Genomic DNA, 16520 nt, shown 5'->3' on the forward strand with positions numbered 1-16520 from the left:
ATTCCTGGAAACTTGGGGGTGGAGCCTGGAGAGGGTGGAGTTTGGGGAGGGGAGGGACCTCCAGTGAGGTATAATGGCCGAAGGCTTTCACGGCCGGAGAACGATGGTTGTTGTGGATTTTCCAGGCTGTATTGCCGTGGTCTTGGCATTGTAGTTCCTGACGTTTTGCCAGCAGCTGTGGCTGGCATCTTCAGAGGTGTAGCACCAAAAGGCAGAGATCTCTCAGTGTCACAGTGTGGAAAATATGTTGGCAGGACATTTATATCTACTCAGGAAGGTGGGGTTGGGCTGAGTCATCCTATAAGAGTGCTTGATATACTAATCTAAGAGATTAGTGCTTGATATACTAATCTATACCCAACAATAGCCCTGCAGAGAAAATTAGAATATCAAGCACCAATCCATATGCAAAAGAACCTCCTCAGGATACAGTGAAGCCTCCCGCCATTAGCATTCCACACCCTGGGAAACTCTTACAGGATGACTCAGCCCAACCCCACCTTCCTGAGTAGATATACCTGGGGGTTGGCAACCCTGCCTAGCCCACTCAACTTTGAGCCCTAAGCAAAACCTGGTCTGGAACTGCTTCAGATTTTGGTATCCTGGATCTATAATAAAACAAGAAATGGGCTTCTGCATATTACAACCAATAGTGATGCATCTTACTTCAAAAGGTATAGGAACACAGAGCAAAGCGTGGCATTGCCAGGCACCATCTTCGCCAATATAATGCTACAGACTCCACCCTCTGAGGCTGCAGTTTCTCCAGGGCAACTGATCTCTGTTGTTTAATTGTAATTCCAGGAGATCTCCAAGTCCCACCAAGGAGGTTGGCAGCCCAAGCTACAGCAGAGCTGCTCCTCCACACACCCCACAAACCTACTATCCTGATGCACTCCACAGCAGATGACTCTACAGCTGTCCTTCTCAAACGGACCCTGCTTTGTTGTACAGACACACCCAAGCGTGAATAAGCAGATCAAAGGGAAAAGGGGAGGTTGGGACCACGGAAGTGCGACAGCATGCGTTCAAGGAGGCACTGGAGGCACCTCGGGTGAGCAAAAAGCTTGCCAAAAAAAAGAGGGTTGACTGGTTACTGCGGGCTCCCCCCTGCCCCCGCCCCCCAGCAAAGCAAGCAGCCGATTATTTAAGACTGGTTCTTCCCTGTAGAGACTGGGAAAGGGGATGCTGAATGGACATTTGGCCATCTTACCTATTTATTTATTTTTATTTATTTACTTATTTCAGATTTCTATTTCGCCCTCCCCACAAGCGGCCTCAGGGCGGATAACATATTAAAATCCAATAAAAATTCATCTACATTAAAGCATCATTAAAACAGCAGTGTATTTCTATTAATACACATTTAAAACAGGATGGCGGACAGCCTTCGCAGGGAGGGTTAAGATTTTAAACACCCCTTTTTTCAGGTCAGTGGAGGCCCAGCCTCAGCCATATGCCTGGCGGAACAACTCTGTCTTGCAGACCCGGCGGAAGGATAGTAGGTCCTGCCAGGCCCTGATCTCAGCAGACAGAGCGTTCCACCAGGTGGGAGCCAGGACCGAAAAGGCCCTGGCTCTAGTCGAGGCTAGGCGGGCCTCCTTGGGGCCAGGGACCACCGACAGCTGTTTGTCCCCTGATCGGAGTGTCCTCCAGGGAATATATGGGGAGAGACGGTCCCATAGATATGCTGGTCCCCGTCTGCACAGGGCCTTATAGGTCAATACCAGAACCTTGAATCTGATCCGGTACTCCACTAGCAACCAATACAGCTTGCTTAAGATCGGTGTTATATGCGCCTTATTTGGCACTCTCGTAATAGCATGCGCCACTGCATTTTGTACCAGCTGTAATCTCCGGGTCAGGCTCAAGGGCAGCCCCACGTAGAGCAAGTTACAGTAATCTAGCCTAGAGATGACTGCTGCTTAGATCACTTTGCTAAACAAGGGCCGATTCCAGATGACTAACCTTAAGTCGCTTCATGCCGCCCTCTTCCGGATCGTGACGGGGAAAATGCGAAATATCGCGTTTCCTCGCGCGAGTTTTGCACGATGACGCGCAAAACTCGCACGAGGAAACGCAATATTTCGCATTTTCCCCGTCGCGATCCGGAAGAGGGCGGCATGAAGCGACTTAAGGTTAGTCATCTGGAATCGGCCAAGGAGCTTGTATTATCCGGGCACCCATCCACTCCTTCCTTGCCCCACCACAGGGTTCTTCCACTGTCATGTCCTTGCTTCACGCAGGACTTCCTAAGCTTTTGACACGACCCCTGGGAGCGTGCATTCTTTCTGGATTAAGGTGGAAGGCAGAGAGATGTTATTCCAAACTGGCTTCCCTGAAGAAGGGGCACGCATCCTCCGGAGAAACGACAAAACAAGCAGGAGAATATTGCCTACCCAAATCCTTCAGCCAGTCCAGGGCGCTCTCCGGTACGGACCATGTTTTCTGAACAAGGACAAAACTTCTAGAATCCCATCAGAAATCCCATAACTCTCTTCCTCCCTCCCTCGAGATGAAACTGCTAGAAATATATTGGAGGGGGGGATCAGTGCCAGGGGTTTGGGGTGGCGTAGAGGGTTCATCTTCCAAGGCGGTGCACCTTTTGCAAGTGCATGATGCCCGACCTTCATTCATCTGCATGAGCCCAATCCAATTTAATCCAGAAAGAACGCACCCTCCAGGTCCAAAACTGCAGCTAAGGGAACTGGTAATTCAGCCAGAACTTGATGGCAATTTTATAAAGAACCCAGAAAAGAACACCCACCCACCCCCAGTGGTTTTCACAGAACTGGGTCCCTATAGATTCGCTGCAGGAAAAGAAACATTTCCAGAAATTGTCATGTCACTGCATGAAGATCCCCAGGGAAAGCGAGCCCAAACTCCAGTAACTGGTTCCGTTATTTGAACACATGAAGGTGCTTTATATGGAGCAGAGCCTCGGGTTTGCCAACAGCTGGAGAAAAAAACAACCCGTCCTTTGAAGAGAGGCTTGATATGTGGAAATGGGCAGCGGGAGCTTGATGGCTGGTATTTATTCTCCTCCTTGCCATGAAAATAACATCCCATTGAGCCTCTGTTAAAGGGGCAGGATGTTTTTTCCCCCTCCAGGCCTGTCGGCACCAGTATTGTCTACTCAGACTGGTAGGAACTCTCCGGAACTGGAGGCGGCGAGTTTTTGCAGACGTCTTTCACATCATCTACTGCCTGGCCCTTTTAAGTGGAGATGCTGGGGATTGAACCTGAGGCCTTCTGCATGGAAATCAGGTGCTCAGCCAGTGAGTCGTGGCCCCACCCCTTGAAGGAAACCGTCTTTGAATGTTCAACTGAAACCCACCCTCCTGCAATTTAAGCCCGTTAGATCTAGAGTCTCTCTACATGAGACAGGAGATGCAATGGTAACCGAGAAGGGTAGTTTAAAAAGACAGAGCCAGCAGCAGGGCCTACTGGGAAACGAAAAGCCATGGTGTCAGAACTGCTGTTAATGCAGCTAGAAGTTAAAAATCTCCAGTGCTGAATTGTGACATAAGGGGTGTGTGTGTGTGTGTGTAAGAAAAAGAGTCTTTTAAATAGATTGGCTGATAAGGACTTTTGAAGAACTACTTTGCTATAAACTGGAGCTGTGTGAAGGGACTGCGAAATGCCAGACCATTATAACCTCTCCAGGTCCAAGCCCGGCTCTGGGAGGAAGCTCCAGCCCATTTCCATTCCTCACTGCCCTCTGGTTGCGATCTCACACAATTGAGACTGGAGAGGTGAAACTGACAGAGCCTTCGGGAAGTTAAAATGAAGTTAACAAACCCTCTGAGGAGTGATCTCCATGGGCTCTGTCTTTTTAAACTATGCTTCCCGGCTAACATTGCATCTCCCTACACTTGACGAACACATGCCGAGGTGTCTCATGTAGACAGACTCCTAGTCTTGCCCTCCAGAGAAGTAGAGAACAAACCTTTTCAGAGAAAAGTTCTTCAAAAGTCCTTATCAGCCAACCTATTTAAAAGACTTTTTTTCTTACACACACACACACACACACACACACACACAAAACACCCCTTATGTCACAAGTCAGCATTGGAGATTTTTAACTTCTAGCTGACATAACAGCAGTTCTGACACCATGGCTTTTTGTTTCCCAGTAGGCCTTTTGACCTTCACAGCTGGCACATAAATTTGCCTCTCCTTCACACACTCAGAAAATGGGAAGGGACACCCATATTTTCCTGAGGATGGAAAAGGTGGGCTATACATATTTCAATTAAACAAATGAATATGTAACCCTAAATCAACCTGTCTATTAGCACTCAGACTCATATACGAATATTCAAACCACAGACACGAGAACACACACACACAAAACCTCACACAGCCCTAACATAGGACAGAAAGCAATGTCCGCACCTCTGTATGCAAAGAATAAACACAAGACCCAGTGCCTAGCTGTGACGTCCATTACTCCACCTAGCGGTCATTTAAGCAATCTGAACATTACTCCAGCCATCGAAATGCCAAATTTTTCAGCTAGAAAGAAAGTGTCTCTCTAAACGAGACCTCTGACACGTGAAGAATACATGTCGAGAGATGCAAGGGTAGTTGGGAAGGATAGTTTAAAAAGGCAGAGCCGGTGGCAGGGCAAAGGCTTTGCTAGACACTGGAGCTGTGTGAAGGGGCTATGAAATGCCAGAAGGGAAACTTCAGCCCATCAGAACCTCTCCAGGTCCAAGCCCAGCTCTGGAAGGCAGCTCCAGCCCATTTCCATTCCTGGCTGCCCTCTGGTTGTTGCGACCCCACACAGTTTTAGACTGGAGAGGTGAAACTGACAGAGCCTTCTGGGAGGCAAAGATGAAATTAACAAACCCTCTGAGGAGCGATTTCCGCCAGCTCTGTCTTTTTAAACTATGCCTCCCGGCTAACATTGCCTCTCTCTACACCTGACAAACATGCACCAAGGTGTCTCGTGCAGAGAGACTCAAACTTAAGGACAAGTTAAATGTGGTGTGCTATACTGGCTTGTTCGTCACACCCTTAAGAAGAGGATTCGAGGAGTGGAAAGAGGAACTCACCTCCACCTTGCACATTTGGCCCTCTAACCATGTGTACCCCAGGTGCATGGGTGGGAGGATTCATTTCCCTTCTCCATCCATCCACCCATGCTGTGCTTTAAAAGCATCCCACCCCCTCTGCTGGATTTAGAATTGGCAGGATCCACACTGGAGGGCGATTACTGTCACATACCATTTCTCCTTTCAGTGCCATGTAACCTCCCCGCAAAAAGTTCCCTAAAAAGCTAGTAGGAGCTGGCGGTGCTGGGGTTTTTTTTAGCAATAAGGACCAGATAACATAACCACCACTCCCCCCTCCCCCCAATTTCTCTTGACTGTTCAGCAACACAAGGACCCAGCTGTCGCCATTTCCGGGGAAAAGTCGAGAAGATTTGCGTGTCATGAGAGGTGGGTAAAGAAAGAGGGAGAGACAACACGCTGAGCCAGGAAAAGCACAACGATGCTCGGAAGCAGCTTGGATGAGGCGAGAGAAGGAAGGTGAGATACGCTGCAGCTATAGCCACTACCCACCACCACCACCCTGAGGGTTTGGGAACAGTGTTCTTTTTGCATTCATTATGCATTTCCTTTGTGGGGGAACAATTCCGTAGGGGGGATGGTTATACCCATGTATCATTTACACACATGTGTATTTTGCCTCTGGGGGACAGTGGATTCTGCAAAAACCAAAAAACCCCAAACCCACATGTGCTGGGAAGCAGCGGGCAATTGAGGACTCCCCCCCCCCCCCAATTATGATTTAAAAATTTCACGGATTCCCAAGCCCTCCCCTCCCCACGCCATACCCTTTCCAGAGAATGCGTGTCAAGCTGCATACGCCCTGTAGAGTCTTCTGTTTTTAGAACTCTCAAACAACTCAGCAAGATTGTTATCAGCTATGGTTTTAAAACGTTTTTCTCCAACTTGCTTATATTGGCTCTACATGGCCTCGGTGGCCACGTCTCAGAGAAGACGGTATTATATTTAGAGATAGTATTAACCTTGGCTGCTCTGCAGTTGAAAGGGGGATGCCTAGTCTATGGCTGCCAACTCCAGGTTGGGAAATTCCTGGAGATTTGGGTGTGGCTCCTGGAGAGGGTGAGGTTTATGGAGGGGGGGGACCATGCCATAGAGTCAACCCTCCAAAGCCACCAGTTCTTCCAGGGGAACTGACCTCTGTGGCCCGGAGATCAGTTGTAATTTTGGGAGATCCCCAGCCACCACCTGGAGGCTGGCAACCCTAATGCCTGCTAGTTACTTAGGGTCTGAGCTGATGTCAGAGACCCTAGCTATGACCTTTACTTGGCTTGTGATGGCTCGTTCGCCCACCATGCGCTCAACCTCTTGATTGCGCAGTCATCTTGTATTCAACATGCATGTGTACCAGGCCTAAATTTGCAGCAGGTTAAAAGGAGGCAACGGAATAAAGAGGTTTTTTTTTTTTTAAAGCAAGATAGCGTGTGGAAAATATTTTCTTTAAGAAGGTGGTCAGTGAGCCTTTATTGTGTTTTGCCTCTTTTCAGTCTTGGAATTGAGAGCTGCCCTGAGCCATAAGGGAAAGGCGGGATATAAATATTGAGATGAAGAGATGATGAATAGTTGGAACACACTTTTTTTTCTGAATGGAAGGTGGAGGGACGCATCACTCCTGCACTGAAAATGTTTAAAGTCTTTAAAAATGAGCCATCGTAAGAAAAATGGGTAAGTGGAGGTATAGCCAATCAGGGACTCATACAGAGTTGCAGCAGGATACTTCCTGTGGAAGTAAACTATTTTACCCAGTCTCTGCACTGGAGTGATAGAACCATGTTAGAAAAGAACAACAGTTTAGCACCTATAAGACTAACAAATTTTGTGGCAGGGTATAAGCTTTCGTGAGTCACAGCTCACTTCTTCAGATGGAGGCTGGATCTGAAGAGGTGAGCTATGACTCACAAAAGTTCATACTCTACCACAAATTTTGTTAGTCTTATAGGTGATACTGGGCTCTTGCTCTTTTCTACTGCTAAAGAGGCAGAGATACGGAGAGCAGCCTCCTCTGTAAGTGTGTGTGTTTTGTTCTCCTAGCATCCTTTATTTTCTCGCAGTACAACAGCAGTTCTCCTCAAGACACACCCCTTCAACAATTATGCTTGGATCCTACCAAAAGACTATCTAACACCCTTAATTTTAAGTCCCACGTGATAACGGGGCAATTAAACTTTCAGAAATGAGAACCTCGAGTGGATTTCTTAACCGTCTTAAGGAATCCCTCTTACGGATAGCCTGATTTTGCAGCAATGTCATAAAAGGGGGAAAAAATTAAAAGAGAAGGAAGGTGGGATGAGGAGGCACCAGAAATTACCTGATTATGTGATAGCTGTAAAGATGCCAAAATGCAGCAGCGGAGAGAGAGAAAAAGAGAAAGAGAGAGAGAGAGAGAAAGAGAGAGGAGGAACATGCAACGTCAGAGCAGTAAGAAAACAAACGAGGCAAGAAAGAAGGCACCAAGAGCCCCCTCCGAAGTCATCGCAGCACATATTCCTCCCACTTTAGCAAGGTTAACAATGCAGAAGAGAACAAAAGCCATTTTAAAACCAATGGCATGGGAAGTAGTGGAGCCCCAAGCGGGTGAGAGCTGCCCCACCCCTTTGCCACCCTGCCCGCCCCTTCTGGTTCCACCCTCTGCCCCGCTGCGGGATATTTTCCTCCTAAAACGGAGCTGCCACTCCTCGCCCACCTTTGCTAGAACAGCTGCAGGGACAGAGAAGTTCATGTTCTCCCTGGCAGCCGATTCTCCAACAAAAGCGCTCTCCGACACTTCCTCCTATTTCACCCAAATCTGGCTATCGTTTAGGAACGCTCGTTTCCTCATCCGGCCTTCGGTGGTTGCAGAACTATTTCCTTCTGCTCTTTCAGCCCTCCTTTTTATAGAGAGAGGGATTCTGCACACACATTCACACGCCCCGCTAAATCTGACCCCGGTTCGCTCCTGGGCCAATCCCGTTCACAGTGAATTTCCAGGAAAACTAGTTGGTGATCTGCATCCCTTAACTGGATTATGTACTGTCATTCTACCCCGAGTTTCTCTCAACCTGTTAATATCTCTCCTGACCTGGGGCATCCAGAACCCCCAAATGGTTATTTTTCCTCCCTGGTACTAAAGTGAGGTTTACCAGAACTTTCCCTTACCTTAGAAAGCTCAACGTTTGAAGCTAACTTAACCCGGTACACTTTGTGACCTGATGTCACCCCTAAATCTCTCCTAATTCGTAAACTCTCTTAGGAGCTGCCTCAAAATCCCAGACTTCTATAATTTGCCCCACCCAGGAAGGGGCATCTTTTCAAAGCCGATCCATACATTGAAAAAAAGAAAGTGGTTTAAGCTCTTACGGGCATGTATCAACTCATACTGTATGCACAGGGTTCCTTTTAAATTCTTCTCACGTTAAAGGCTCCCCTTGCACGTGGAAAGCTGACATGTCAAGAAGGAAGTCTGAATTAAGAAGCCTCCTTCTTGACATGTTAGTATTTCACATGTGGGGAGGCTATGAAAGGGAGGCATTTTAAAGCAAACATCTCCTCCCTGCAATGGGGCATTCTGGAAATGGTACATCCCGCACCCTCCTCTGCCCCCTTGGATTCTCTCTCTGTTGTGGGTGTGGCACTGTATCCATTGCCCTGTCCTGGGTCCCCTTTGCAGCATTCTGGTAGCCCAAGAGTAAAGAAACCACACGGGAGGGACAGAGTCGCCTAAGAGCATACACGGGAACATCGTAGTCCCCAGTGTGGTCAATGATACTTCCGTGATCCCATTCTCCCGTGCCCTTCCTATGTGCTTTCTACATTCTTGGGATACCAGAGCCATAAAGGAACAATTACAATGATATCCTTGCACAGTTGCTTCCACAGCCCTTCCATGGGCCGAATAACGAGGGTCAGAAAATAAAGGAGAGTTTGACCTGCAAAGATGCTACTTACTTCTGGAATATAAAAACGCCTACAATTACGGTAAATGAAATGAGATCGGCTGTTATCCAGATTAGACAGTACTCCTCCAGAGGCTGGAAGACAAAAAGACAAAGATGCCCAGACACCTTGGTGTTAGTATATCCACTGCAGGAATTATTTCTCCATCTAAATGTGGGGTAGGGGAGTTACTCAGGTCGCAGGCTTGATTTCCTAAAACGTTTCCCCACCTAACTGGGCATCAAGGACAGCCAAATTCTGGAAGAGAGGATACTAAAACTAGGCTAATGAGAGATCAGTATGTTCGTTTATATCAACTGCAAAATCTGGACTTCGGGGTGCAAAAAAGTTCTATTTACTTGAGAGGGCTGGGCTCCGGGGTGCTCAGGGAACAGAGACGGGCCATTTCCACACTACTTACCTTCATCTGGAACGCTACAGAATGTCGTGAAAAAAACGCGGAAGACAGGGTCTTCTCGTGTGAGTTTTGCACGATGTCGCGCAAAATTCGTGCGAGAAGACACTATCTTCTGAGTTTTTTTCACGACGTTCCGCAGCGTTCCAGATGAAGGTAAATAGTGTGGAAACGGCCACCGTCTCCTGAATTGCCTTCCACCTGCAAGGAGGTGGAGTCAAAAAGGATGGGGAGGGGAGCTGAGCCACACCCAAGGAACTTACGGAGGAACTAAACCCCCAATAAAGGTGCTAGGGTTTTTTGCAGGGAAAAAATGAGATTCAGGGAACAGGCTGGAACAAAAACATCTGTCACAAACTACTTACTAAATGAGCACTTTCAAAACTTTACTCTGTATTAAATAATACCAATAAACAGCACACTAGCAAAAAAATAAGTGTTCTTGTTTTGTTTTCGGTGCAAAATACAGGATTCGCAAAGTGCAGCAATGTCTATGAATACAATTTTGACAGAGACGGCCTGCCGGGGGAGTGCAATTGATATGGAAACTAGCATAGGAACTGACATATGGCTGGAATTTTCCTAGGCTCAGCAAAATACCTTGAGAAAGGATGGACTGAAACAGGTTTAGAAGCTGGCTACCTGTTGGGACGGATTATGAAGCCGCTCTGCATTTCAGTTACAACCTCTCCTTAAAGCAATGCATGCCTTCTATTTTCAATTCCTATTGTCTTTGCATTTCAAAGTTTATTCCTTTAGGATTCAATTGTTTAAGTGGATTACACATTGGGGGATTCTGCATGATCGACTTTGATAGAACTTTCTGAGCAGTCGTGCTGCAGTGGAGTCGTACGAATCCACCGCTTCCCGATTCCACATTAAGGCTTTTGTTTTGCATTGGCATTTCATTTCATCATGCTCAAAGTCCATTGTGCGGAATTTGCCAGTATAAAAATCGATTCCTCATTGCTTTTTCTGGGGGAAGTGTCGACAGACGTGCGTCTTCTTAATTTTATTTAATTTTTTTTAAAAAAAAACCCCGTTGCTACATATAAACGTTGCATCAAACAAACACATCAAAAATTTTCTCAAAACACACGTTGCTACATATAAATGTTGCATCAAACAAACACATCTGATAGGTCGGAGCATTTCCCACCGATATCGTGGAATGAGTATTGGTTATTGACATTTGGAGGGAAAATTGTTACCAATGACCCCGCTTTCCCTCTGCCTCAGAAGCTGTCAGCTGTCAGCGAGCAAGAAGTAACAAATTTGGCACATTGAAAAATGGACCCATTATTGGGCAGCTGTCGTCACGTGACACAGGATATGTTTTTGCATAGACACGAAGAAACGTTGCAACGTTTTTTATGATGTTTTTTTTTTAAAAAAAGAGAAACAAGAGGGGAAGGGGAAGGGTAGTGGGTGTGGCTTGGAAAACGTGATCAATCAAATTTAGTTTATTTGAAGGGCGGGAGAAAAGGGCAAAAGTGGGAAGAACATCGGATAAAGAATTCCACACAATTAAAATCCCTAATCTGCAGTGAATGGACGAATAAATCAGGGAAAAGCAAGAAAATAAGCCAGGAGGGAAAAAAATGGACAAAACCTGTAGTGACTTCAAAGCTACTGCTAGGATCACCTTCCCATGTATGGAAACGCAAAAAAAAATCGAGGTCGTTTGGAAGCTGAACCACTGAAAACCACTAGTGGGGAATCACCCTGTAATAAGCATTATATGTGCAATTAACTCCAGATGTGGAAAGCTATTGATACTGTCTGTCAAAATTGTATTTATAGACACTGCTGCACTTGGTGAATCCTGTATTTTGCACTGAAAACAATACAACAGTTTTTGCTAAAATGATGTTTATTGGTATTATTTAATACAGAGTAAGGTTTTGAAAGTGCATGTTTAGTAACAGATCCAGAGGAGTTAGTTGTATTAGTCTGTAGTTGCAAAATAGTAAATAGTCCAGTAGCACCTTTAAGACTAACCAATTTAATTGTAGTATACGCTTTCGAGAACCACAACTCTCTGCGTCAGATGCATCTGACGCAGAGAGCTGTGGTTCCCGAAAGCTTATGCTACAATTAAGTTGGTTAGTCTTAAAGGTGTTACTGGACTCTTTACTTGTTTAGTAAGTAGTTTATGGCAGATGTTTTTGTTCCAGGGTTTTTTTGCAGGACAGGGGGAAATAATGAGGAATGCGATAAGCAATTTCACAATTGCCACTATTCATTGCTGGAAAGAAAAGTAACCTTTTCCCCGTTCCCCTTATAAAAACATCTCAGGAACTGAAAAAGTAAGAGGAACAAAATCTAAGCATGCCCTCTGCCAATTAACGCCCCCCAATCAATTTGAAACGCTGGTTGGATTCATCTAGGAAATAAAATGAATGAAAAAGCCAGAGGCTGAACAAATCTTAGAAGACCAAACCACTAGATGGCAACCAGAACCATCCAGTTTGTAATTTCAGCAGAGAGCCATGGCTGCTGCTAGCAACAGCGTATATTCAGGATGATCGATGGATGAGGCCCAAATGGTGTTACAGCCCACCCACCCCATTGAAAAAAGAAGAGCATAATGAGCAGGCTGCATGTAATGAGGCATATGAGATAAAAAAAACCCTAGAAGGCTCAGGCATGCTGCCTGGCTGGAAGTTGATTGCATCCAACACAAAAAAAGGGGTGCAGTGCAGATACAGTTAAGGAGTCTATGGAGCCACCTTGTTTAGAGTCCAGACCCCTGGCCCATCTAGCTCAGTGCTGGCCACTCTGACCGGCAACAGGTTTCCAGGTCTTCGGCAGAAAAATGGCTTTCCCACCACTGGCTGAAATCCTTTTAATTGGAGATGCTGGAGACTGAACGCAGGACCTCCCGCACACAAAGTAGTGGGAGTTATTCGGTTGGTAACGTTTATTCGGCTCGTAACATTTCCAGCAATTATTCGGCTCGTTATTCGGCTCATAACATTTCCAGCAATTATTCGGCTAGTTATTCGGCTCGTAACATTTCCAGCAATCAACGCTTGCTGCAATACTACAATTGAATGTTTCCCTTGTCCTTTCAGGCCCTCCCTCCAATCCTGCCCCCGCCCCCAGATAAGAACTGCCCTCAGGATCCAGACCAAAATTCACCTTGCCCTGAATTTGGTCTTCAGAAGTGGGCCGCCAGATGCCCCATGGAAGCTTAAGGCATAACCTACCTTGCAGAGCTGGTGGGGGGAATGAAGAATGCCCCCCCACCCTGGAGTTCTTGGAACAGGCCTGGGGAAGAAACTCCAGCAAAATTAAGCCCACTTACCATTAGCCAGAGGGGGGAAGTCAGCCTGCTGAGGACGTGAGAGTTATCAGAGGTGACAGACTGAACTCCAGCGCACCACAGGACGGAGTAAAGCCACGGCTCGTTCACAATGTACAGGTTCACGCTCAGATTAGCAGCTGCGTACTCCCTGTTGGAGGGGGGGGGGAAAGGAAAGTTTAGAAGCTGCCGAGCTTCCCACAGTTCTACCATTCCGCAACATGCACAAAACAGAAATATTCAGGAGGGCATTCTTGTAATGGAATGAAGAATGGATTAAAAGGGAAGAGCCCCAAAGGGCATCTTCAGACGGGAATAGGTCTGAAACCCAGTTTGGTGTAGTGGTTAAGAGTGTGGGACTCTAATCTGGAGAGCTGGGTTTGATTCCCCACTCCTCCGCTTGAAGCCAGCTGGGTGACCTTGGGCTAGTCACAGCTCTCTCGGAGCTCTCTCAGCCCCACCCACCTCACAGGGTGTTTGTTGTGGGGATAATAATGGCATGCTTTGTAAACCGCTCTGAGTGGGCATTAAGTTGTCCTGAAGGGCGATATATAAATGTTATTATTATTATTATTATTATTAGGTCTGGAATCCACTGCAGTGATTATGGCTGGTATCCTCCAGCCACGGACTGGGAAGTCAAAATGGCTTGAGAGTAAGCCGGGCTCAGCGGTCCCTGTAGGACTAAGTAGAGCTGCCGGGGTCTGGCTTTGTTTGCACCAGCTCCCTTCCGGGGCAATGGCCCACTGGAAAATTGCCCTGTAAACTGAGGGGCCGGTCGATCCTTGGTATTCTCTATTATTGTGGGTCTCAACCGGGCTTTTACTGCACTGCCCTGTACCTCGTAGTCCCACGTTCTGTTTTGCACACACAATACCTTCGCCTCCAACATTTTGCTGTTCTCATTGTTGCTTGCCGTGTCTTTGAATTTTCTATTCCTAGTCCTACTACATTGTTCTGTGGGCATCTTACGGTGCACAGTTTCCCACCCCCTTTTCTCTACTCTCTAATCCACTCTGAGCCTCAGTGAGAAAGGCAAGCTATAAATAAGCTAATTAAATAAATGAGATCATCTCTTTCCCGGGTCACATCAAGGTCCATCTGTCTGGTCCATCGAGTTACTGACGATTCCTAGAGAGGAGTGATGTCACTGCTGGTTTTTTCCCCAGGAAGTGACATCATGCCATCACAGAGAGTGATTTTTTAAAAAAAGAAATTCTCCTGCCGGCCACTGGAGTGGGCAATGGCCTCTGGGGGTGGGACCCAACTTGCTAGGAAATGGAGGGCCAAACAAGTATCAGGTTACTAAACCGAGGGCTGGTTTTTACTCAATCGGCCCCTGGCACGACCCCTCACTTCTGAGTTCAGGAATGACATGGGGCACTCTTGAGTGCACTTCATCCCCACCACCCCATTCCCACACCTCCCCCCCCCAGCCAGGTGGCAGGGGGTGGAGGCTGGGGTGAGGGATCCCCCATCACTTGACTGTTCTCCATACAAATTGCCTTGCACCTGTAAAGCTAGCAGGTCATGGAGAAAAGTTTTTGCTAGATTTCTTCCTGGTAAGCTACTTTTTAAACATAGGTACTGAAGCACAATGATCTGCGTGAAACGCCCATAAGTAGTCTGAGGTGGAAGGGCTCAATGTGTGTGTGTGTGCTGCCCTCAAGTTGTAGCTGACTTATGGTGATCCCTGGTGGAGTTTTCATGGCAAGAGACTAACAGAGGTGGTTTGCCATTGCCTGCCTCTGCAACCCTGGTCTTCCTTGGAGGTCTCCCATCCAATTACTAACCAAGGCCGACCCTGCTTAGCTTCTGAGATCTGACAGGATCAGGCTCACCTGGGCTATCCAGATCAGGTCATATCTGTATCTATGGTGGTGGAGAGTGCCTTCAAGTCATAGCTGAATTATGGTGACCCCTGGTGGGGCTTTCATGGCAACAGACTAACAGAGGTGGTTTGCCATTGCCTGCCGCTGCCACCCTGGTCTTCGTTGGAGGTCTCCCATCCAATTACTAACCAAGGCCGACCCTGTTTAGCTTCTGAGATCTGACAGGATCAGGCTCACCCGGACTATTCAGGTCAGAGCAGGAAGGGCTCAGACACAGGCATAGATTCCCATCTGCAGTTTATGAGAACCAGACAGAAGAGAAATACATTTGCAGCAGCAGAAGCAAAAAGGCAGAACCTGATCTCTTCGCGGGTGACCTCGGTGTACCGCAGATTCAGTTTCCGGAAGCCTTCGTCCCGCAGTTTTTGTGCATCAGCTTTGATACCGATGGTCTGCTGGAATCCCGGGGCAATCTGCTCAACCAGTCTTCGCTCCGTGTCAGGCAGCCACATCACCTGGGAGGGACAGCAAAAAAAGAACAGTGAGTCTTACGACGAGAGGAGCCATTTTCAAAAAGGCGACATGACAAGCATTTTTTTAAACGATGTCGTGTAGCGGTCAGAGTGTCATACGAGGATCTCGGATCGAATCCCCCGTTCTGCCATGACGCTTGCTGGGTGACTTTGGGCCAGTCACCCTGTGACAACCTCATCTTTTTCAGACCGAGAGGAGCCTGAGGCTGTTGTGAGAATAAGAGGAAGAGCAATACATGTCCGCTCCAATATTCTTTGGAGGAAGGATTTGATAAAAATGTGATATAGAGCTCGACGTTCTCTAGTAAACTGGCTGGCCCCTGTGCGGATGACACAAGTTACATAACAGGTCCAACCATAGACCAGACAGGGACCTCTGCAGAAAAATATGATGCTGTAAATGAACTAAATGAAAGAAGAACCCTTCACCTTGCACGCACACACACAAATTATAGAGAGAATCATGGACCTCCAGGGTCATCTAGTCCAACCCCCTGCACAGTGCAGGAAATTCACAACTACCTCTCCCTGCCACACACACACCCAGTGACCCCTGTTCCATGCCCAGAAGACGGCAAAGCACCGTAAGGATCCCTAGCCAAACTGGCCTGGGGAAAACTGGTTTCTGATCCCAAAGTGCCGATTGGCATTACCCTGGGTGTGTAAGAAGGGGCCACGGGAACTAAGCTCTGAAGCTTAGTTCAGGTTGACATATAGCTTGATAAGCATGTTCAGGAGGGACAAGCGATTGAGAGCAGTTGAGAGCCAATTAAAGGAAAACAGGCGAGAGGAGAAATCAGCTGTCCCAAGTTCCACAGGGAATTCTGGACAGGGAAATTTTGAAAGGTGGAGATATCCCCCTCCCCACAGAACTCCTCACGGGCCCCCAATCCACCCAAGCGATTTGCAACAGATGATCATATTCAATCGGCAAGGAAGAAAACGAAAAACAAAAACACACGAGGCTTCTCAAAATAACTTCTAATTACGGGGGGGTGCTATAAATATTAAGAATATTGCAAACAAATTGACATCCTGAAAAATAATATTGCGCCTATTATGTAACAACACCAGCGTGAGTTCTCCACCGTGCTTTTTAATCTTTTCCCACGCAGAACAGCTTTCACAAATGGAAACAATTGCCATTATCAGTAATTGCCCTATTTTTTCCTAATTAAATCTTTAATAGAGATCCATCGTTCATTTAAAAAAAGAGAATGTGGCATAGGGATTAGAGGGCTAGTCAAGGATGAGATAGCCCGGGGTTGGAGGGTCAAAGCTCCACTCAGCCCAGATTTTCACTGGGCAACCTGGAGCCACTCACTTTTTCTCAATTCTATTCTACCTGGAAGGATTGTTGTGAAAACAGAACAAAGAAAACGAGAAAACTACCTAAATCACATTGACCTCCTTGAAGAAAGGATGAGATAAAAATATAAAGAAAAA

At 46.8% G+C, this 16520-nt stretch overlaps 1 protein-coding gene across 4 annotated transcripts in view; it reads right to left on the bottom strand.

Annotated features, from left to right (window-relative positions):
• The window catches only part of GDPD5 (glycerophosphodiester phosphodiesterase domain containing 5), a 182477-nt gene that overhangs the window by 5781 nt on the left and 160176 nt on the right, over positions 1 to 16520 (bottom strand). For all 4 annotated transcript variants that reach the window (XM_054974901.1, XM_054974903.1, XM_054974904.1 and 1 more), the window contains exons 12-14: positions 14899 to 15056; positions 12713 to 12860; positions 9000 to 9082 (exon numbers count right to left, since the gene is read on the bottom strand). In XM_054974901.1, coding sequence (XP_054830876.1) covers positions 9000 to 9082; positions 12713 to 12860; positions 14899 to 15056 — 389 coding nt within the window. The remainder of the gene's footprint in view (positions 1 to 8999; positions 9083 to 12712; positions 12861 to 14898; positions 15057 to 16520) is intronic.

Source organism: Eublepharis macularius, chromosome 3 (genome assembly GCF_028583425.1).
Source record: "Eublepharis macularius isolate TG4126 chromosome 3, MPM_Emac_v1.0, whole genome shotgun sequence".
NCBI lineage: Eukaryota > Metazoa > Chordata > Lepidosauria > Squamata > Eublepharidae > Eublepharis > Eublepharis macularius.